This window comes from Diutina rugosa, assembly GCF_008704595.1.
Source record: "Diutina rugosa strain CBS 613 chromosome Unknown scaffold75_size39877, whole genome shotgun sequence".
Taxonomy (NCBI): domain Eukaryota; kingdom Fungi; phylum Ascomycota; class Pichiomycetes; order Serinales; family Debaryomycetaceae; genus Diutina; species Diutina rugosa.
Genome location: NW_022995108.1, coordinates 18182 through 40072, shown reverse-complemented (window position 1 = coordinate 40072; position 21891 = coordinate 18182). Strand labels below are relative to the sequence as shown.

Here is a 21891-nt window from a genome sequence, read left to right as displayed (position 1 = left end):
GAATAATCAGCTTGCGTTTTCGCCTCAAGAGCGTGTGGCTCTTGTGAAACAAGTTCAACTACAATAAATATAAACTATTTGCTCTATGATTATTATTGGCGGCTAAAATATAGCTGGTATGTGCCTGGCTTGTTAACGTTCGTTTCGAAGTAGTTTCAGCGATGATGCTGTACTTACATTACCAGCAGGATTGGTGGATTTATGCAATACACAGGACAAACGTGACGCTCCTTCAATTGTTGAATATACATATTGAGCTTACATATGCGCTTCCCGTGTGATTTGCTTTTTTATGTGAATAACTACCTAACTTCAGAAAGACTAGCTATCCTGTTAAGACAACAATTTGAACAGAGTCCGCTTTACAGATGAATGTATATCTTGCATTCGAGCCACAAAAACGCGCCGATCTAGCTGATGGGGCTAACCAAAACAGATTTTGCGATAACCGGCAACATTGTGAGAACGTTTACAAATGCATGAATTTAGTGGTACTCAACTAAATCGTCATTGCTAGCTCAGTGGAGTGTAAAAAACTCTATCTTGGGACCCATGACTCCAAACTGCATACAAGTTGATAAAAAAATATCCGCCAAACTACTCCTATTGCCACTGAAAGTCCTCCCAATTTAAACCATCTACACGTTTGACGATATAAAACACAAACCGAAAAAATGAAAAATAAAATGAACTTTTTTTTTGAAATTTTTTTCTCGGCTATCGGCTTTTGAGATCTTTCTCTCGGCTATTGTTACCAGTCCGGATACCAAGTACAGGACTGAGTGGCAATATACAAGACATCCAGTATATAGACATAGAACAACCCAGGTAAATGGGGTGGTCATATGGAGTAAGAGGAGGACCTCGGTACTATGCACCCCGGGAGTGAACCCATCTGACGCCATCACGCATCGAAGGGTTAACAGTTTTCGGTGTTCGAAATGTTGTCGGCAGTAGGATGATAGATTTTTATCGCCTCAAACCCACACTAGAAGAAATCAAAAGTATTTGTTGGAGAACCACTGATGTGATTCAATAGCTTTCAGGTAGCCACATCCATTCCAGTGTGCATTCTGATCAAGTGAGAGGCTAGACTGCATAAAGAATGCGATGAACCCTAAGGGCATCTCGCGGCTTGTGGAAAACTAAACATCCTTTTACTACATCGAATCAACCCGACACTTTAATTAGCTTTCCTTTTACCCCAATTCAAAAAGCCTGGATATTGTCGACCGTAACGCATAGATAAGATAACAATAACTGACTCAGTTATTACCAACACGTCTCTAGTAGAGGCCGGGGACCGAAATCCCAACAGGTTGAAGTGCTTGATGCAAGATTAATTTTTTGGATCTTCCTAACTAATTACGAACGCAAACCTTAAGTTAAATACGTGGTATTGACAGTTTTGCGTTGGTTTCGTCTTAGCGATCTATATAACAAGAGAAGAAAACATGATGCCAACGTGTGGAAGGAAAGTGTCGTGCACTAGATTCAAGTTTGTCACTGGTTTGCGAGCCAATTCTCCAAAAGCACGTACAATACTTCCGATCTTCGGAATTTCACCTGCAATTTCAAAGATACGGTACCTGAAGCCGTGGTCGATTTGTCTACACTAAGCGTAACTTGATGTAATTGCTTTACCGAGCGTTTATTTTTATCTGAGAGTGGTCATTGGCATCATCTAGATGCTGACGATGTTTTCGGTGTCGGTGAAGTTGACGTCGGAGATCAAGATTTGGTTCTTGTCGTGGTTAACAGTGATGTAAGCCCCGCGCAAGAACGAGTCCCCGAGGGTGTAACCTTCTTCAGGGGTCGACGACTGGAACCCGAAGTAGCATCTGCCGGTGGCGTTGCCGTTGTCGTCAGTTTCGGGGATGGCCAAGTCGTGGTAGCTAACCTTGATCTCGGTAGAGCCAAACCAAAACGACACGAACTTGGTCGTCGGCTGGTTGCAGCCGATGTAGTAGGTACCGCGGATGTCCACGGACACACCAGGCACCTTCAACAGCTTGATGACGCTGGCGGGGATGTAAGTCAATGTGGTGCCGGTGTCCAAGATTGCTTCAACCCCGGGCGCCGACCCGCCGTTGGCCGAGGTGAACTTGGACACGGTGACGGTATCGAAGCGGGCGTTTTCGTCAGTGGTACTGGGGTAGAAAGTGGCAACGGGGCCCTTGACCTTAGCGAGATCACGACCACCGAAGGTAATGGTACCAGTGGCGGTGCCGAGCTTGTTTAAGTAGTACGAGTACGAGTTCAGCGCAATCAACCCTTGGTCCTTCAACTTCTGGGTGAAGTTGGGGTAGGTGGTGCCCGAACTATGGTAGCCGGCCTCGTTGATGCCCTTGCCGATCCCCAAAATCCCGGGGATCTCGCCTGTGGTCAACTCGACGTCGGTGGCCAACGCCCACTGCAAATCTTTAATTTCAACACCATTTTCAAGCCACACCGACGAGGTGCCAAATTCTCCCCTAACGATCAGCTGGTCTTGGTATTCAATACCAAACTTCTGCCCGTCCTTGGTGAACGCCGAAGTGTCCAGCAACTTCGCGGCGTCGACCCACAAGTCGGCAGACCCAGTGTCCAACACCAATTGCAATTCTTGGTTTTGGTCAATCACCCCCAAGTTGATCAAGTACGAGTCGCCGTTGGCGAAAAGCCTGACGTCTTCATTAGCATTGATCTTGGCGCGGGTGGTGGGGTTGGGTCTCACCTTTTCCTTCTTGTCGTGCTTGTTCAAGGTGAACGAAAGCGGCTTGGGAGCCTGGTCTCTCACCACCAAGGCAGCAGCGAGAGAGATTAAAAAGGGGTAGGCAATGGCAACCATCGTGTGGAAAGTATGGTTTAGGAGGGGGATCAAAGTCGGCTATTTATAGATGGATGGGCCAGGAGCCTTTGCTTCGATTGGCACGCGAAGTTTGTTGATGATGCGGGTGATAGTACGGCTCGCGTTCTATTTGCATTAGTGGGGCCGTTCCCTTTGTAGGCTCCATTGTCTTGGGGCTCGCGTCGAGACGTCCGCGCGTACGCGTGGCACTGATCGTCGAAAAATGGCGACAAAGCAACCACTGGTGTCTGTCTTATTTCGTATGTTATCGAGCTATCGGAGTTATACTTTTCTGTCTGTAACCCGCTACTGTCTCGGTTTGACAGGTGTCAACGCGGGGTGTCAGGGGTTACCCACGTCAAAATGTCTTGGCTGTAGCCGGTAGACCCGTATTCCGCACCCTAAACGCAGGATCCACCCTCCCGGGCTCGCACCCCAGCCTACGTTATCGCTGAAACTGATTCGAGTACCACCGGCAATTATTACCCACCCCGGCGTGACCTGTGGCACCACCGTACCTACCATTGTTTTTAGCAGCAACATCTCGCCGCGCCCCTTCGGCTCTTGTTGGCGAAAGAGTGAAAAAGCACATGCGCTGATATTGGCTTATCGCCTCCACAATCCGTTCCCCCGAGCACATTTACGGTATGCAGCGAAGCCCTAGACAAAAATGATTAGCTCTAATCTGACTTTAGTAAAGTCTAATTGAGATTGCATCCTATCAGTTCTAGGAAAACCACATATGCTTGTGTATCTATCTTCTATCTCCGCCTATCTCCTTATAAATCGTTTATAGCTTAAATTTCAGGTGCTCGTCGACGACCAACTTGATCAACGAGAACGCTATCAGCTCGGGCATCGGCAACAACATGTCGACGTCGAGCAGCTGCTCGTCCGGGTACACGAGCTTGCGCACCACCAGGGTGTCGAACCACTTGGCGTCGATCAACTCGCCGTCGTGGTCCAAGTCGATCAGCTCGTTTTCTCCATTAAATTCGACGGTGGCAATGCACCCAATCATAAGGTTAGCCGGGAACGGCCACGGCTGAGTCATCACGAGCAGCACGCTGTTAGCGGTGACCCCAGTCTCCTCCCAGATCTCACGGCGAGTCGCCACCTCCACCGTCTCGCTCGGCTCCATGAAACCCGCAGTACACAGGTACATCTTGGTGTTGGCGTGGCGCTTGTTAAGCGATAAAAGGATCTTGGACCGGTCGGTATTGGTAACAGCAGTGATGACGACGGCATCGGTACGCGGGAACGACAAATTGGACACGCTGGCGCCACGCACGGGACACTGGTAGTCATCTTTATCGTTTTTAGAGTTGTTGGTACATCGGAGTTTGCCGCCAGCGTGGATGGGGATCACTTTAGAGCCACACCCAGGGCAGAATAAGTTGCGGGATAGCCAGTCCAAGTACATTTTGCCGTGGCTATAGAGCGCGGCCTCGTGGTGCGGGAACGAGAGGTAGTGGCGGCGAGAATAGGTGAAAAACACCTCGGCGTCGTCGTCGCCTTTGACGGCCTGTTTCACGTGGTTAACCACTAGGTCGGCGACGTCGGGGAAGTTGGTGACGTCGACGGCAAAGAAGGGGATCCCTTGGTAACGGCCCTGGAAATCAAGGTAGCGCTCGTCGTCGTAAATCTTCAACAGGTGTAAATCAAGCCCCACGCTCTGGTCGTAGAGACCCAAAAATACGAACCCGGGGCTTTTGTTGCGGATATCGGCGTCCATCAGCTTATTAAGCTCGCTCCAGGTGCGGACGACCCGCTGCCACTGGGGGTGTCGGGCGAGCCCTTCGTCCGCCGCCACATCCGTAGGCAGTTTAATCAACTGGTGGTCGCCATTGGTAAGGATCACAAGCTTGTTATCGCTGGGTTTGACCACTAACGGGTCGGTCTTATTGTAAAAGATGAAGCGAGCGCTGGGGTGGGTGATGGCGTCGTGGACGAAGTCGCCGTTCTCCCGCAAAAACAGCACCCGGTTGACGACCTCGGTGCCGAAGTACATGTTCAGCTGGAGCTCGAGCACCGTCAGGTGGACAGAGTGGCTCATGGAGAAGCGGCGACACACGAGCGAGCGAAGCATTTCGCCCCCCGCATCGGCGTTCGCCCCCGTCAGCACATGATTGCTAAATTCCCAAATACCGAGGATAAACTGGATGAAAAGAGTATATAAAGTAAATAAGACAGGCTAGATTAGCGAGTAGACTCGATCTAATTGATTATTAAGGCTAAGTCTGGGTGGTTATTGGTAGACTTTGTGGACAAGCTGTCGTGGTGATGGCCTGCACACGGGCTTATCAGTGGCTGCGATAGCGAGCACGTCATTAGCAATCAAGGCCACGAACCAGATAACAGCACTACTCACGGTATAAAAAGATCTAGGTACACCACGGGAAGACAGATGATGTCACAAACGTCGGGCTTTTGTGACACCCCCACCACCTGCCCCCACACAGCCCTTCACATCAACCAAACACGCCCACATCTAAGTGTGGTATATGCTATAGTCGTGGTACACTTGATAAGGGTTGTCGAGGTCTCACACGGTGTAGCTACCACTGGCTACTAATTCGATATAAGCAGTGCGAACGAGGCAGCGAGCGCGGGGGATTGTCTGACACCAAAATAGTGGTGCGATTTTTCACCCCGCGGGCCATCAGTCCCCGAGACACGACACCCACGACAAACTTGTAAAGAAACTCTCTTAAATTGCCTAAGTAAACTTGAATTTATCTCGATGACAATCTAGCGATACATCATAGGCTGACGTCCCTCGGCACAACTGTCAACTCTTCGACAGGCCAAATTAGTCGAGCTATGATAACGTTGGTTCGCAGCCCTGTCCCACGGTCCGGAAACCGCGAAATTTACGCCAGACGTGTCCATATACTGACCCACCCCCTCCCTACCATAGAACCATGGGACGCCTCCATTATCTCGCCGTGCTTGCGGCCACGGTGGCGATTGCTGCCGCCATGGAGATGGGCGAGTCCCACGACCCGATGGAGTACATGAACCCCGACGACCGCCCCGAGTTCAACCCGATAAACGCCGGGCTGAAGACGGCCCACTGGATCTTCGCCGTCGCCTTGCTCGTGCTCTTGCCGCTGGTGCTGGCGGCTTTCGCCTGTGCCGACCGGCTCAAGGTCTCGGTACCGCTCCAGCTCGTGCTGTGTGTGTATCTGGTGGTGGAGCTGTTGTTTCTTCGGTTCCCGGATAACACCGATAACCACGAAAACCGCACCTCCTACGGGACGCTGTGGTTCCTTTCGATATGGCTTGGGGCTGTGGTGTTTATCGGTACGTTTCTTCAAGGGTCCAACGCCGTCATGAACAAGTTCTACCCGCATTTGGCCGACAACTCGGCGCTGGGCCGTTTAACTACCGCCTACAAGTGGCTTCTGAGTCTCGGGGTGCTTCTCGGGTTTATCCGCGTCATGCTTGCCGTCGTCGCCCTCTTTGGCTTCTGCTATGGCGGCCACACCGGCCAGTGTCTTGCTCACGGGATCATGGGTACCGCGTTTATCGCCTACTCGTTCATCCTCGTGCTTGTCCTCCTCATCCCTTGGATCCGCAAGCATCAACTCGCCGATTCCGACTCCTCAAAGTACTTTTCCCAGGAGTTCTGGGACCTGACGGTGATCTGTCTCTGGGGCATTGTTAATACTTTCACCGAACACCGGTGGGGCGACGAGCCCTGGTGGATGGGCGACTACCAGCACACTGCGATGGGGATCATCTGGTGGTGTGGTGGTCTTCTTGGGATGTGGCTTTCTCGCGGTAATCGTCGGTCGTGGGTACCGTCGATTATCTTAGTGTTTACCGGGTGGAGTATGAGTGAACACACCCAGCACACGTTGATCAGTACCAAGGTGCACATGGTGTTTGGCATGGCGCTTATGGCGGCGGGGATCACGAGAGTTATTGAAATTTGCTTCATGTTGAAGGATAGAGCCACCACTCCCGATGGTAAGATCAGAGCATTTCAATACTTCCCCCCGTTCTGCTTGACGTTATCGGGGTTGTCGTTTATGAGTGCCAACGAAGAACAGCTTGAATTGGTCCACAAATTGGGCAGTGACCACAGTGCCTACGTGTTGGTGGTGACGGGGGCGGCGTTTTTGATCTACCTCTGGTTCAACTTGACGATCACGCTCTACTTGTGGCTTGTCGGCTACGACGAAAACGGCGAGATTGTCCCCGACACCTTCACGCGATTAGAACAGCAGACAGATTTCGAATTGGGCGACTTGAGCGACGCCGAAGAGTTTCACGATTGAGGTTATACAGGTAGGGAAATATACAGATAAAGCTTTTTATTGGGACTGGTCGGACAACTCGGAGCATACGCTTGTATAATAGTTTTAGTAGCGTTTGGAAACTACCCCAGCGAGTAAGTAAATTTAAGACAGCATGTAGACTTAGGTCTGCTTGTGGAGGAATTCGTGATCCTGAGTTTTTTTCTCAAGTATTGTTTACTGCCTGAGCTGGTCTTATGCTTCACACCTCATCCAAGTTAGTAGTCCATCAGTGTTTCCAAAATTAAGTGCGACCAATTCTGTGGGGTTTACATCACGTGATCTAGGTGACACCAAACGAAGTTTAAGCTATAATTGGCAGAGTTGCCAACAGAAGAAGCTTCAGCAATATCGTTATTCATGAAGTTGATGATTTCATCCACGTATATCTTTTATTATACTTCAAGGGTCATCATTATTATGATGGATGCGGCTTGGCTTTATGCTTCCAACGTCGCCCAAGTAACCCGAGGAAGACTCGTTCCAATATAAAACTTTCACCACTCCAACTCAACAATGACAAAATATCTCTAATTTTTTAAAAATTATGATTTTCTGATCCACAATTCGTCGTGAACATAAGATACCCTTAATCACGGTTGTGCGCGTGGGAATCCACCAAAGTCCGAGACTCTGCGGTACTCAGCAATGACCGTCTACACCCTATACCATGAAGAAATCCACCAATGTTTCCACTAAATGGCACTAAAACGAAAGCTGCGGACGTCAGGCAAATCGGATAAACCAGCAGTGGTAACGCTTGAGGCTGACGATATCCTTCAAGTGGAGACTCCCCTCTCTGAGTGGTTCAACTGCCTTACCGCCGCCAACGGCAAAGCCAGCGTCTACGACGAACACGTGCTATTGTCATTGGTGGAGACAGCAGTAACGACGTTTGAGGCTCAATACACTGAACTTGAGCAGGAATTGGCCACAATTAACGCCGATATCGATGCTCATATCAAACAGCGCCAACAACAAAACCACACCGATGAGGTCAATCTGCTCCACAAACGGGCCTTGAAAAAGCTTAAAAAGCTTCGACGAGAGTACGGCGACGATACTTATGCCAAGGAAGTGGCCTGGATGGCGAAACGGGTGGGCATCATGCTGGCTCAAGTGGAGCACGATGCTAGTTTACTTCCGCCGCTCCCCTCAGTTGAAAAACCAGAGGAAACTAATGAAGTCCACCATCTCCAGCCGCCACCACCTACTGATACCATCACCGATACCCAATTGGACCACTTTTGCCTGACTCTCCAAGTATTTACTGCCCACGACCCCGAGGTAATTATGTACCGGTTTGCCGTGCTTTACTACGGGTTTATGGCCATCACTGAACAAACATACCTGTGTGTATCGCTGGTGGTGTGTGAAGACCTGGGGGAGGAGTATACCCACTTAGTGCTGTGTCTTGAAGGCCCGCTGTTTATGAGAGAACAAGTGGAGGCAATGGCGGAGTTGATCTGCCGCTGGATCGATGACCTCGGCGAGAATATCGAGCAATTAAGGGCATAGCAAATTGGTTCAATTCCAGCACCGTTTGATAGCTGTGTATATTCTAATGAGATCATGTTAACTTCCTTGACTAAATGAATTCATGACTAAACGATCCGAATTGAGTCTGTATTGAATTGATAGATATCAAGAACATGATGGACAATACTTGATTATGACTATAACAAGTTACTGGCTCGGAGTACCCTGACTTTTGATTTTAATTTCAGTAATTGATTCAAATGTTTAATAAATAATATACAAGTTTATTTAGTTCAACCCTTGCAACACCTTATCGCGTTGGTCTTGGGGCATCTTTTCCAACAATTCACGCACCAAGGCGGCGGCGTCGCCGTCCTCGGCCACCAACTTCTTGATTTGCTTGCGGTGGGCTTCGTGCTTCAACTCGCCGATGCGCTTTTGCAACTTGGCGTGGTTCTGTTCGATCCACGTGCACACTTCCTCGTCGTTGTCGTAGTCGACCAGCGCCATCCACGACTTGAGATAGGCGACCTTTTCCAAGCGGGTGGCGTCGATGACGTCGCCAATCATCTTGAGAACGTACTCTTCGTTCAACCGGCGACGCAAACGCCAGAAGAAGAAGCGCCGGGCGTCTCTCCACTCCAACTCCTTGCGGATGACCCCCTTGGCCAACATTCTCCCCGAGCGGTCGTGCAAGTCGGCGAATTGCACCGAGATCTGGGCGTAGATGGGCAACAACGCCTTTTCTCTAGCGGCCAACTTAGCGGCAATTTCCGCTTGTTGTTCGGCGGGAGCACTAGCAAGCTGTTCCTTCAACGCAATGTAAGTGGGGTCCAAGCGGGCCATCGTCGCCACCAACTTGTCGCGACGGTACTTGATACCCACCATCCCTTCGGGCTCAAGCACACCGGCACGGGCCTCGACGTCAGCGTACATCTCCATCATGTCGGCGTTGATGGTGGGGTCAACCACCACCCACGAACCCCCACGCAACTCACCGGTGGGAGGGATGTAGGTGAAGATCGGCTGCTTAAACTCGACCAAAGCGTCGACAATGTACGACCCATACTTCAACACTTCGTTGTACATGTCACGCTGACCCCCGGAGAAACCTCTCCAGTTGGCCAAGATCATCAACGGCAACTGTTCCCCGTGGTTGAAGTCGTTGATGGCCTGGGCGGTCTTGTAGGCCGAGTTGGGGTACCACACTTGCCCGGCTTCCTGGATCATCATCTCGGTGGAGGCAGGGTTGGCGGGGTCGGCGGGGATCAAGTTTTCCACCATGCGGGTCTCGACGGCAATCAAACCCATGGGGATACCGCCGAGACGAGCACGACCAACGACGACACCCTTAGCCCAGCCAGAAAGGGTTTCCTGGAACGAGTCACGGTCAAACAACCCGTGTTCAAAGCCAGCGTCGGTTTCACGACCAGCAATCATCCACCGCACGTCGTAGGGCTCACCCTTGGGAGGGGTGTAGTCGATGTCACGATCCCAGGGGTCTTGCGACTCCAAGATGGGCACGGGCATCCCGCGGGCAGCAGGCACGTACAGCAACCATTCCATGATCTTTTCCACACCGGCAAGGTCGTCGGGGGCGGTCAAGTGCAGGACCCCGTTACGGTACATGATCTGAGTGCCACCCAACTGGAGGTTCAGCGAGTACACTTCACGACCAAGCAACTTGTTGATGGCGGGGGCCCCGGTCAAGATGATAGGCTGGCCGTCGATCTGGATCAGTCTTTGCCCCAAACGCACCAAGTAAGCACCAATACCCACCGAGCGACAAGTGACCAAAGTGATGGTGAAAATGTCCTTGTAGGCTCTCAGGGTGGCCCCTGCGATGAGACCGGAACCCTTAAGACACTCAACCCCCAACCCGTCGTCGGCACCGATGATGGCAGTGATGACGTGACGTTCCTCGCCGTCCTCAACGACACGCTCAGTGGTGACAGAGTGGGCCTTACCGTCCTTTTGGAGCTGGTCAAGGTCGTCGCTGGTCAAGTACAAGTAGCGGAAACCCTTGTCGGCGTTGCCGGGTTCGTTCCACGCCACCTTGTACATGGGTAAGATTTCTTCGGCAATGCCGATACGGGCACCAGAGTTGGCCGACAAGTAGATTCTGGGGATACCAGCAGCGCGGGCGAGTTCAGTGCACTTGTTGAAGTACTTGTCTTCCTCAGGACCGAAAGAACCGATCTTGTGGGTGATGTCGTTGGCCACCACCACAAACGACCGGCCGCGGGGGTACTCAGGAGTCTTCGCGGTGATCTTGAACCCCACCATCCCGATCTTGTTGGCACCAGGTTCACGTTCCACAGGGGTCAACTCGTCGTTTTCGTCGTAGATCAACTCCAACAGGGTAAACACGTCCTTAGGAGGCTTGCCGCCGTGCTTCTTCCACTGGATAAGCGTGGCCTGGCGGAAAAGCTCGGGGAAGTCGTAGACGTAGGTGGTGCCCATGTTGTGGGCGCGGTACCGCTTAGGCTGCAACAGTTCCTTGGCCGGGTAAGGGGTCAGGATGGGGCGCAAGTGCATGGGCCCAGGTTGGCCGAGCGACTTGAACACCCACTCGCCCTTGGGGTTCTTCACCTCCATGTACATGTCCAGTTTGACGACGTAGCCAGACACGTTGTTGATGATGGCACGGAGAGGGAACAGCTGGCCCAGAGGGTCCTTGCACACAATGCGAATTTCAGCGCCGGTGACTCTCAACCGCCACAAACGACGGCCGAAAGTCTCGAGGAACGACGCGAAGGCGGCTTCAACATCTTGAGGTTGGACGTTGAACGCGTTGGAGAAGTTGATGTAGATGTGGTTCAAGTCCAGGTTCAGGGTGTCGATGAGCTCGAGGGCGTCCAAAATGTCCAGCATCAACCGGTTCAGCTCCAGGATGAGGTACTGGGCAATGTCAACTTCTTGCGAGATGATACCCGTGCGCACAATACCGCGAGTGAAGTAGCGCTTGTCCGAGGGCGAGTTCTTGCCGACAGCTTCGTAGACGTGGATGTTGCGGTTGTCGGTGAACAACGGCTTGATGTGGAAGTTGTCCAAGCGTCCCAACTCGAGCTGGAAGGCGAGCGCCGGTTCGATGTGACGGATAACCTTGTTTTCAGCGTAGTCAGGGGCGGTGAAGGTGTAGTAAGTGGGGTAAGCACCGATCTGGTTAGCGACGACGAAAGTGATTCTCCGCACCAGCGCCGTGTGCATTTCTTCCTTGAATTCCTGGAGGAACTGAGCCAACTTCAGCAACACTTCGTCTTCGCTCAGGTAGCCTTCAATCAGCTCGACGACGATGTTAACCACGTTAAAGAACGACTTACCTGCGGGAGCAGCGCCTTCGCCGGCGTCGATTTCAAGACCATCGTCCTTAATCAACTTTTCAAGGGCCACGGGCAACACGTCGTCGATGTCGTCGATGTGCTTCGAGGGCACAAGCACCCCGAAACGAGGCTTCAGAGCGGCGCGGGAGTCGACAACGTACAGCAAGTCCAGCACCGAGTCGGTGCGGTTCATCAGCTCGGGACCCTTAGCAAGCAGGGTGTACTTGGAGTCGGGCAACTGGAACGCCCACTCGATCACGGGCAACTTCTCGTGGAAGTGGTGGCGGATGGGGCCGAGCTGGTAGGCGCGGTAGGCGCGGCGGACGTACACTTCGGCGGCGGCCATGGCCACCCACTCGTCCGACGACACAAGGAACTGCGGCAATACGTCAAACACGGTGTGCTTCAGGTCGACAACTTCCTGGATGATCTCAAGCTTAGGCTCGCGGTGTTGGGCGTAGACTTCGCCGTACAGCGTCTGCAACACCAGCGTGCGCAAGATGTGTTCCAATTGGTCCGACCGTTCCTTGATCAGGGGCAACGACAGCTGGATCAAGATTTCGCGAGCCTTAAGCGTGACCTTGGCACACAATCTCAGGTCGAGGGTGACGATCTTCTTCAATTCGCGCTTGATGGGAGCACCGATGGTCAGCAGCTGTTGCAAAAGCGGCTGGTATTGGTCCAACATCGCCACCACGAGGTTGTTTTTGGCCAGCACTCTCAGGTGGGAGAGGCACACCTTGGTCACTTTGGCGAGGTCCAGCTTGTTTTCGTCTCTCAACTTGAGCACCACGTCGTCCTCACGGTTGTTTTCCCCCGAAAACAAGTGTTCGACGTCGTAGTACTTGGCCAAGAACAGGGCGATGACCTCAAACTCGTGCTCTTGCAACCCGCCCTTGTAGCGTTCAGCGATGGCGACAAGCGGCGCCACGGTGGCGGCGTAGGCGGTGGCGTCCTCGGCTTCGTCCTGGAACTTAGCAAACAACTTGAGGATCTGGCGCGATGGGAATTCAGCCTTACGCAGCTGGGTGCGCTCAACAAGCAGCACCAACTGCTCGTCGAGCTTAGCCGGCAATCTCAGGTGGAGGGCCAGGATCTGTTGGTTCCATTCCGAGTACGGGAGGATGGGCGACCGCAACAACTCGGTAAGTTCCTTAAGCTTCAGCCCCATGATCATCTGGTTGTCGTAACCCTCGAGGATGTTGGTGAGCACGTGCAGCGCCTCTTGGAAACGGTAGGCGGGCTTAGTGCCCCCGACGATAGGGTCGCCAAGTTCGGGCAAAGTGCCCTCGTAGGGCTTGGCGTGCTTCACCTTCAGCGGGTCGTCCAACGCCAAGATGGCCAAGATGTCGCCGGCATTGACGGTGGACCCGGCTTGCTTCAACAATTGCACCACCCCGTCTTCCTGGGCGATCAACGGCATGCACATCTTCATCACTTCCACTTCGGCGTAGGCCTGGCCGGCGGCGACGTGGTCGCCCAGCTCGACGAGGTACTTCATCAACTTACCGGGAGAAGGGGTACGCAACTGGGTGGGGTCGTTTTCCACTTCCAACAACGCCGTCTTGCCGTCAACCGAGATTCTGGTGGCGGCGGGTTCTTCCTTCCAGTAGACGGCGTGGGACTTACCGCCAATCGCCACCAAGAGACCGCCGTCAGACAACGGGCGAACACCGACAGCAGCCCGCGACCCGTTGAGGAATAACGTGTACAGCAGGTCCAGCAGCTTGGAGCAAGTGAACTTGAACCGCTCGCCCTCGTAGATGAAATCGACGGGGTAGATCGTCTTAAGCAACAGCTTCGCCGGCACCTGACCCTTTTCCAACAGGGCGATGTACTCGGTCTTATCTTCTTCCAGCTGGATGTGGGCCTTAGTGACGGCACCACACAACACGGCGATGGTCTGATCGGGGCGCTCGGCGGTCAACTTCTTCAGGATCAACTCGTCCAACCACCCAGTGGTGATGGTATTGTCTTCAAAGTCCGGGGTCTCCAACAACTTGATCAAGTACTCGACAGTAGTGCGGAAGTCACCCCGGATCAGCAACTCCTTAAGCGCCACCACCATGTGTTTGCGCGACGCCTGGCGGTTTTCACCAAAGGCAAAGATGTGGCCAAATTGCGAGTCGGAGAACGAGTGGATCCCACCTTTGTTGGCCACCGAGAAATAACCCCACACGTTCAGCGACGACCGGAAGTTCAACTCGTGCAAGTCACCGCCGGAAGGCTTAAACCCTTCACCGGGGTCTTCCGAAGTGATACGACAGGCGGTACAGTGACCTTTAGGCTGAGGGCGACGCTGGGTGGTCACCAGCAGTTCCTCCTTAAACTCAAAGTCGATGGGCAGCGCCAGGTGGGGGTCGGCGCCGTAGAGCATACGGATGTCGCGGATACGGTGCAACGGCAACCCCATCGCCACCTGCAACTGCGCCGCCGGCAAGTTGACGCCGGTGACCATTTCCGTAGTGGGATGTTCCACTTGCAACCGCGGGTTCAACTCCAAAAAGTAGAACTTGTCGTCGGCGTGGGAGTACAAGTACTCGACGGTACCGGCAGACACGTAACCGACAAGCTTACCCAAACGGACGGCGGCCTTTTCCATCTCGGTAAAAGTGTCCTTGTTGGCGACGGTGACGGGGGCCTCTTCGATGATCTTCTGGTGGCGGCGCTGGACGGAACAGTCACGGCCAAACAACGAGATGTTGGTGCCGTACTGGTCGGCAAGTAATTGCACTTCCAAGTGGCGCGCCAGCCCCGCGAGCTTCATGACGAAGATGGGCGACCCGGGGATTTCCGCCGCCGCCTGGTGGTAAAGGGCGTGGAAGTCGGCCTCGTTATCGACCTTACGGATCCCCTTACCGCCACCACCTTCCGAGGCCTTAATCATCACGGGGAACCCGATTTTCTTGGCTTTGGCGAGACCGTCGTCGGCATCAGTGCAGCAACCTTGAGCGTAGACTTCGTCCAGCACCGACACCAAGTTGGTAGCGGGGTCGACCACCACCTCGTCGACCCCCGTGCCCGACCAGGGGATACAGGGGACGCGGGCGTGCTGAGCGACGATGGTGGAGGAGATTTTGTCACCCAACGAGTGCATCGCCAGCGCCGGGGGACCGATGAAGATGATCTTGTGCTTGGCCAACAGCTCGGGCAACAACGGGTTTTCCAGGGCGTGGCCCCACCCCGCCCACACGGCGTGGGCGCCGACGCGCTCGGCGATCTCGACGATGAGCTCAACGTTGGCGTAGTTATTGTTATTGGTGCCACCGGGGACTTCGACAAACTGGTCGGCCATGCGGATGTACTCGGCGTTCGCCGCCAAGTCGTCAGGGGTCGCCATCGCCACCAACTCGATGGTGCGGTCGTCGCCAAACATCGCGTACAGCCAGCGGCGGATCGAGCGGATACACTTGATGGCGCCGATGCCGTTGGACAGAATCAACACTTTCTTGACGTAAGAATGGCCGCCGTGGTCGCGGATCCAGTGGGCAAGCTTATCGTCGGGGGCGCTGGCGATGGGGACGCCCCCTTTGAAGTGGGCCGGGAGCTGCTCGTGCATCTCGGCGTAGCTCTGGGTGCTCGTAGACATGCTTCGAGGTAATCTGGGGTTAGTATTGGATCGATTGGGGTCAATTTGGACTGGAATTGAGCGAATGGCATCGCCCTCCTAAACTACCCTTTAGTAGTTCAACGAAGGGCTTTTCCTGGCAATACATACAAATAAAGGGTGCGGGCGCGGGGGGCTCGAGACAACGGGGGGAATAAACGGGGGGTATAGCCGCCGAGGAACCGCAATCGTGTTATATTTAACGGAGCGCTCGTAGGTATGGTTTTTGGGTGTGCCCAACGAATTGTGTTGGGCGCAGCGCCCTGCATGCAAGCTGGTTACGTCAGTGAGCGAACCGTCTCCAGAAAACCACCGGCGCCACTACCGCCAATTACCTCAAGCAAACCACCTAATAAAAGGACCCCCTACAGTAAGGCTACATTCAATTACTGGAGCTGGTTCTAGTTTAATTTCGTCGTCTAATTTTCTCAATAAATTCTCTCTTTCGTGGGTATCTTTGGCTATCTCAGTTTAGGTTAAGTTTCCGTCCCCGTTCGTTAGGGGCCCGTGGAGGACCTCGCACCGGCGATGGGGCGTCCGCCTCGATCTCGGAGCTGATGGCTCTGGCCCCGGGACGGCCGCGATGGGCCTCCTCCCTCACAGTGGGTTGGTTTTGAGCCCGCGCCGGCTCGTCGAGTCGCGAGAGAATTTAAATGCGCCCACGATGATTAGCCGCCTGTAGCTCCGGTGACGACAGCCCCCCAACCGGCATCAACAGTGACACAAGGGGTATGCCCAAAAGTCTAATAAATTTCTTTGATTAGACGAGGAGATTTATCTTGAGATACAATTGGAAAGGATAGGCTTCCATTTAGAGTTAGCTGACAGTGATTCCATTTTTATTCTAGTATCCAGTATCTCCCTCTCAAAGTTTAACTTGTTGTAGGGGTGTCTTATTAGTGTAAGTGTGGCTAATTAAATTTAGTTGGGTGACTCTAATTTTGGCTTTCTATCTTGATTATGGATTCCTATCTAATTTGGCTAAGCGTGGTTTGGTCGAGTTAAGTATTTTGGGTGATTCTAGTTTATCGAAGATTTTGGCTTCCCATCGGAGTTCATTCTACTGTAGGTGGCAAAATTGAGTATATGGGGTCATTTTAATTTATCTAGACAAAGGCTCCCTCTCAGTGTTTACTTATCTGTATCTTATTGGTGCAGTTAGGTCTGTTTGAATTCAATTTGGTGGAATTTGCTTAGTAGTGCAATTACTGTGTCTTATTAGGGTAAGTGGGTCTAATTAATTATATAGAGAGTTGGGTGATATTCAGAGTCTCACCATGCTGGATGCTAGAATATTAAAGTAACGGCTGGAAGTTGTCGACGGGGAGCTTTAGTGGTGGGAGCAAGTAGCGGGGTTGAGTGCCGCCACTGCTATTGCCACCATTACCATTATTATTGCCGCCATCGCCGCCTTGGTGGCCGGTAACCGTCAGCGTAAGCTCATATATAGGGATGGCCTTGGTGCCCATGGTAAACACTTCGATCTCAATCACCTCGTGGTGCAAAAATACGCGTTCCAAGTCGCTATCACTCAGCAAGTGTTGATGGGTTCGCAAATCTCGTAGACCGACAATGGTGTTATTTGCAAGGTGGAACGCCAGCCGGGCATTCTCAATGAGCTCGCCGTGGCGGGGCGGGGCACTGTTTTGGATCGGGTAGGAAAACTCAAGCACTTTATCGCAAAATTGAAGTAGGACCTTTTTGCGGTGTTTGGTGACGGAAGCGGTGACGGGAGCGATCACCGGCAGACGCGCGTGCGGGGTGGCGGCAGGAGTGTGGGAGGTGCTGGATATCGCCAGCGGTATCGGAAGCACTCGCGCCAGCGCTTCGGCGAGCGTCGCGAGCGGGGGTAAAGTAGGGGCGGTGGTGGTGGTGGTGGGGTAGGTCAGGGGTGTTGGTATTGGCGCCGCTACCGGCACCGGCACCAGTGCCGGAACCAGTGTCGGAACCGGTGGCGGAACGGTGGCGGCACCCGCACTAGCGGTGTCTGCCGGCGCTGCTGGCGCCACCGGAGTATTATCCGTATCAACCACGGCCCCTCTCCCTTCATAGTACTCGAAATCAGTGGCCACTTTAGCGAAAAACGGGTAGTCTCGCATGATACAAAAGAAAAACATCTTTGCCAACGGCATCATCGTCAGCGTGAACCCGAAATCCTTCACGCACCCGCCTAACAACATGTATAACGAAATCACCGCCACTTCGTCGGTCACTTGAGGCGCATTAGGGTCGAGCCGCCTAAAGAATTCAGCTAAATGGCGAGGGTTTTCCAATTTACCGCGAAGGTAATCGATCAGTTTGGGGTTCACTTGGTCAAACAGCTTCTCAAACACGTAGGCAATACACGCCGAGATCACCAGTTGTCCCAAAAGCTGGAGATTACCCAGTTTCTTCGTCACCAGCTCCGCACACAGTTTCAGGCGGTCGATCAAGTTGATGAGGATGGTGCGGCACTTGAGGATCCCCTGGTCGAAATCGGGGGTATCTCGGATGTCTAGCTGCTTTAACGGCGGTAGTTTAGGCTGGGCAAGCATGTGGTTGATGGTAGCGCTGGCGTGGTCGACGGTAGACTGAGCTCTCGTCCTTGGGTACAGCAAGTCCACCACGTCATCGTGGACGTCCCGGAGACGAGCAATTTCCGAGATAAACTGTTCTTCCAGTTCCGGCAGCAGCGTCAGGTGCTTTTGGCGTTTAGGATCAGGCTTCTTCAGCTTCAGCAGCCGTTTGCGGTTGCGGCGAACCAGCTGGACGGCCGCCCGGACAAGCTTGTCGAAGTCCTGGGTGTACTCGACCAGGTAGCCAAACTCTTTGCGCAACAGCTCGGCGACGTTCTGGATCTCGGCTTCTTGTTCCAGCGCCTTCTTCAGCGACAAGTCGAGGGTGTCGATGAGCTCGAGCCGGCGGGCGGAGAAGCGTTTCCATAGTCGGTCGTCGGCGAACGCCCCCGCCGACAACCGCAGCCGGATCTGGTGGGTGATGCCTTGTTTGCGGTCCATTGGGGTGGCGGCAAGGGCACGGGGCGGCGGCGGAGAAAGGGTGGAGTATGGGGTCAGTGGCTTACCGCCTACCGATGATTAACGCTCGCACCCTACATACAGGCCAGCTAGTGGCTAGTGGCGAAGGCCGCTAGCCACCAAAAACATTAAGATATTATAGGTATTTACGATTGAAATGAATCGATCACGAGTAGTAGTCGAAATTATTTGTTTGTTTGTTTGTTTGGTTGTTAAGGGAGGTTTGTTTGTTGGTGGTGATTTTATTGAGTCTGGTGTGAGTGCGGATGACTACCAGCGGAAGGGCATGACTCGTAGTCACCCCACTCTTAAGCGGGAGTCCTTCCAGTGAGTCAATTCCTCTACTTGTGGACAAAATCTGAACTCCACTAAACTGATTAATGGCTTTATTGTCCCCTGTCTTGGCGCGTTGTGGTGTATATGTATTGGCTGGGGGTTCGTCGGCGGTATACGTCCGTGGGACCCCCATCCGGCGCCTCGCCCCCAGATAAGCGGGCTATGGCCGCTCACTCCCGTCATTTTCCGCGCTACTTAAAAGGCATAGAAAAACGCCATAGCGCCGCCAATTGGCGCCGCAAAAAGGGCGCCGCAAAAAGGGCGCCGCAAACAGGGTGCCGCAAATTGGCGCCGCAAGCACCCCCGAACGGCGCCCTAACACAATCTCAGCCCCGTTAACGGCCTCCCCCTTTCGCCACCACCACCACGTTCTCTAATTATCCACGCCTTAATTGCTCAATTAATCACGTTGCCCAACTGACTCGGAATAGCCACGAAGCCGATTCGTAGACCTTTCTAATCACTGACGCAGTTCTTCAATAGTTGTATTGGTGTAAGCACTATTGTTAGCTGTGGTGGTGTTGATCTACTGCTGGTCGCGACGCTAGGCGGCGCAGGGGGCGCCGTTAGGCGCCGAGTCAATTTGTGTGAGTCACGAGGTATTGATATATATAGTACATAATTAGTGGGGGCTCTTGTCGTACACATCCATCTGCTGGCGGATAAGCTCCAGCGGCAGCATGTCCAGATGGCCTTTGCCCTGATGAGGCATGTCCCCCATTTGAAACAGAAAAGAATTATCGGTGGCCGCCAGCATCTCCAGGCGGCTGCGGTCGAGCCGGTTGCGCGGCGGCGGCGGCGGCGGCGGCGGCCCCGGTTGCGGCGGCGGTACCGGGTAGTCGTCGTCGCCTAGCCCGGGGATCTGGTTGTACATCAATTTGATCTCGGCAAGCGCCTGGCCCGCCTGATCAAACCCTCGTGAACACACCTTGAGCACGTACCGGTAGTGGTTGGCCTGGCTCCGGTAGAAGTCCCGGTCCTGGGGCAGCGGCGCCAGACAGTACAACAACGCCGCAAACGTCCCGATCAACGTGAAGTTGGCCGCCAGACACAGGTGCCAGTACAGGTGGATGTGCTGCGGCTTGAGCTCCTGGACAAACTTAATCAGCCCCGTCAACCGCGTCTTGGCGGCGTCGTGGCAGGCAGTGACGTATTGCGGGGGTACTTGGTTGCCGCCTTTTTGTTCCTGCCAAAGGATGGTGATGATTTTGCGGTGCAACGTGAGCTCGGTGGCGAAGTACGCGAGCTGGAGGGTGCCGTTGGCGCAGAGCTTTTGCGGGAGCACGGCGCTCATCTGGAGCTCCTGGGGTAGCTCTTGGTACCACTCTTTGAGCCTGATTTGTAACGGTTTGGCCACATTGAGCACTTGTGATAGACCCGTGATCTCTTGCATGGCGCGAAGCAGGTACAACTCGGTTAAGATATCGCCCAATATCCGTGAAAGCAGAGCGAATTGGACAAAGATCTTTTTACCGGCCTCGATATCGGGCGACGGCGACCCTACTGACATTGGCAGCGCTTCCAGATGGGGCGTAGTTGCCAGATTTAGCCGTCCTTGTCGCTCGGGGAAATCACTCTCACTAATTAACGGAACCGCCCAATTATATCCAGGAATATGTGACGGTCGCCCGTTCTTCAACGCGAGCCATTTATCTTCCACAAATACCCCCCAGGCAAGCCGTTTACGGAGCGACCGCTCCCATTTGGGGAGCTGCCAGCCACTGCAATCGAGCCCGAGCCCCATCTCCTCGCTGAGGGCCACCACTTGAGAACAAAGCACCCAGTCGCTATAATCCGCGTTGCGCGCCTCAACATTAGTCAGTTTGCGGTGGTCAACAATGTGTTTACACTGAAGCAATAATAGCCCCGCTTGTACGGCTGAGAGCTTTGGTCGCTTTAACACTTCCAAAAAGAAGTTAGTCAGCCCCACTTTTAGTAACTTTTCCACATCGGGTCGCGGGAACTGGTTTAATTGAGGATCATGGTCCCACCACTGAATCGCCAACGCGTATACTGCTGCCAATAACGGCGCCGAAAACTCGCGATGGCTGCGTTGATATTTCTCCAAAAACACCTGTTTGTGCAATATTGGGTAGGTCGGGTGCACCACTCTGAAATATAAGTTGACCAAATTGGGTCCGTGCGGCGTCACCAATTTCTCCACGGTATCGACATCCTGAGTCAGCTGGGCAAACAGTTGCGGTGTCTGGTCATCTTTGAGGATGAAGTGGACCAGCGGCGCCACTTTCCGGAGCAGAGCGTCGCTGCGAGGACCGCGACCATCCGCAGGGTTATTATCCACTAAGTCGATGCGCTGGATGCGCTCACGGGTATGGCTCAGCTCTTTAGCTCGAAACACTGCTCCTACCACCAGCGGGTCGTAGGCGCTCAGCGTCGCGCCGATATAGAACGACAGTTTCGGGAAACTCGTCTGCGACTGTGGGTTGGGCGACGGACTGGCGTGTCGCGGTAGCGCCTGCTGTTGCAGTTGCAGTTGTTGTTGTTGTTGTTGTTGCTGATGCTGCTGTTGCATGGGGTGGGTGGTATGGCTGTAGCCTCGTTTGCGGGTATTCAGAAGCATGGGCGGCGGCGCCGGTTGCGCCGATTGCGACGACGGCTGGCTTGTCGGCGGCGGCGGCGCCGTCATCGATAGCGGCGTCGTCTCGGCGCTACCTAGCGGCGACGGATGGTCGATCTTTTGTCGTTTCTGCCGCGGGTGAGGGGTAGTCGTATTGGGGTTGGCGTGGATAAACGAACACTGGCGGTGGTTACGCTCACACTCGACACACTGGCTCGGGTTGAGCGGAATGCACTTGACGTCCAAGTGGTGGCACTGGGAACACGGTACCACGGCGGCGTCGACGTCGAGCTTGGCCACCGCCAACAAGTCGTGAGCGGCTGGATCATCGTAGCCGAGGTTGGAGAAAATGTCGCCCGCTTGCTCCCAATAGGATTTCTCGTCATACATCTGGCGGGGTCAGGCACGCCCACAATTTAC

The 21891-nt window shown here is 53.6% G+C and overlaps 7 protein-coding genes across 7 annotated transcripts; 2 read left to right on the top strand and 5 right to left on the bottom strand. All coding sequences in view use genetic code 12, as the record gives it.

The window, feature by feature from the left end:
- Window positions 1-1684: 1684 nt before the first annotated feature.
- Window positions 1685-2830, bottom strand: DIURU_001905 (uncharacterized protein; the record flags this gene model as incomplete). Its single annotated transcript, XM_034154500.1, has 1 exon — window positions 1685-2830. One exon carries the CDS (start codon window positions 2828-2830, stop codon window positions 1685-1687), a length of 1146 nt encoding a protein of 381 aa, XP_034013312.1.
- A 790-nt stretch (window positions 2831-3620) lies between these two features.
- DIURU_001904 (NAD(+) diphosphatase) lies at window positions 3621-4886 on the bottom strand (the record flags this gene model as incomplete). Its single annotated transcript, XM_034154499.1, has 1 exon — window positions 3621-4886. The coding sequence occupies one exon, from the start codon at window positions 4884-4886 to the stop codon at window positions 3621-3623; it is 1266 nt and encodes a 421-aa protein (XP_034013311.1).
- Window positions 4887-5754: 868 nt separating this feature from the next.
- DIURU_001903 (uncharacterized protein) lies at window positions 5755-7116 on the top strand (the record flags this gene model as incomplete). The annotated part of the gene is made up of 1 exon (XM_034154498.1): window positions 5755-7116. The coding sequence occupies one exon, from the start codon at window positions 5755-5757 to the stop codon at window positions 7114-7116; it is 1362 nt and encodes a 453-aa protein (XP_034013310.1).
- Window positions 7117-7833: 717 nt separating this feature from the next.
- Window positions 7834-8652, top strand: DIURU_001902 (uncharacterized protein; the record flags this gene model as incomplete). The annotated part of the gene is made up of 1 exon (XM_034154497.1): window positions 7834-8652. One exon carries the CDS (start codon window positions 7834-7836, stop codon window positions 8650-8652), a length of 819 nt encoding a protein of 272 aa, XP_034013309.1.
- Window positions 8653-8901: 249 nt separating this feature from the next.
- ACC1 (acetyl-CoA carboxylase) lies at window positions 8902-15525 on the bottom strand (the record flags this gene model as incomplete). The annotated part of the gene is made up of 1 exon (XM_034154496.1): window positions 8902-15525. The coding sequence occupies one exon, from the start codon at window positions 15523-15525 to the stop codon at window positions 8902-8904; it is 6624 nt and encodes a 2207-aa protein (XP_034013308.1).
- Window positions 15526-16838: 1313 nt separating this feature from the next.
- DIURU_001900 (uncharacterized protein) lies at window positions 16839-18539 on the bottom strand (the record flags this gene model as incomplete). Its single annotated transcript, XM_034154495.1, has 1 exon — window positions 16839-18539. The coding sequence occupies one exon, from the start codon at window positions 18537-18539 to the stop codon at window positions 16839-16841; it is 1701 nt and encodes a 566-aa protein (XP_034013307.1).
- Window positions 18540-19515: 976 nt separating this feature from the next.
- On the bottom strand, window positions 19516-21861 carry DAL81 (Dal81p; the record flags this gene model as incomplete). Its single annotated transcript, XM_034154492.1, has 1 exon — window positions 19516-21861. One exon carries the CDS (start codon window positions 21859-21861, stop codon window positions 19516-19518), a length of 2346 nt encoding a protein of 781 aa, XP_034013306.1.
- Between the last annotated feature and the right edge of the window lie 30 nt (window positions 21862-21891).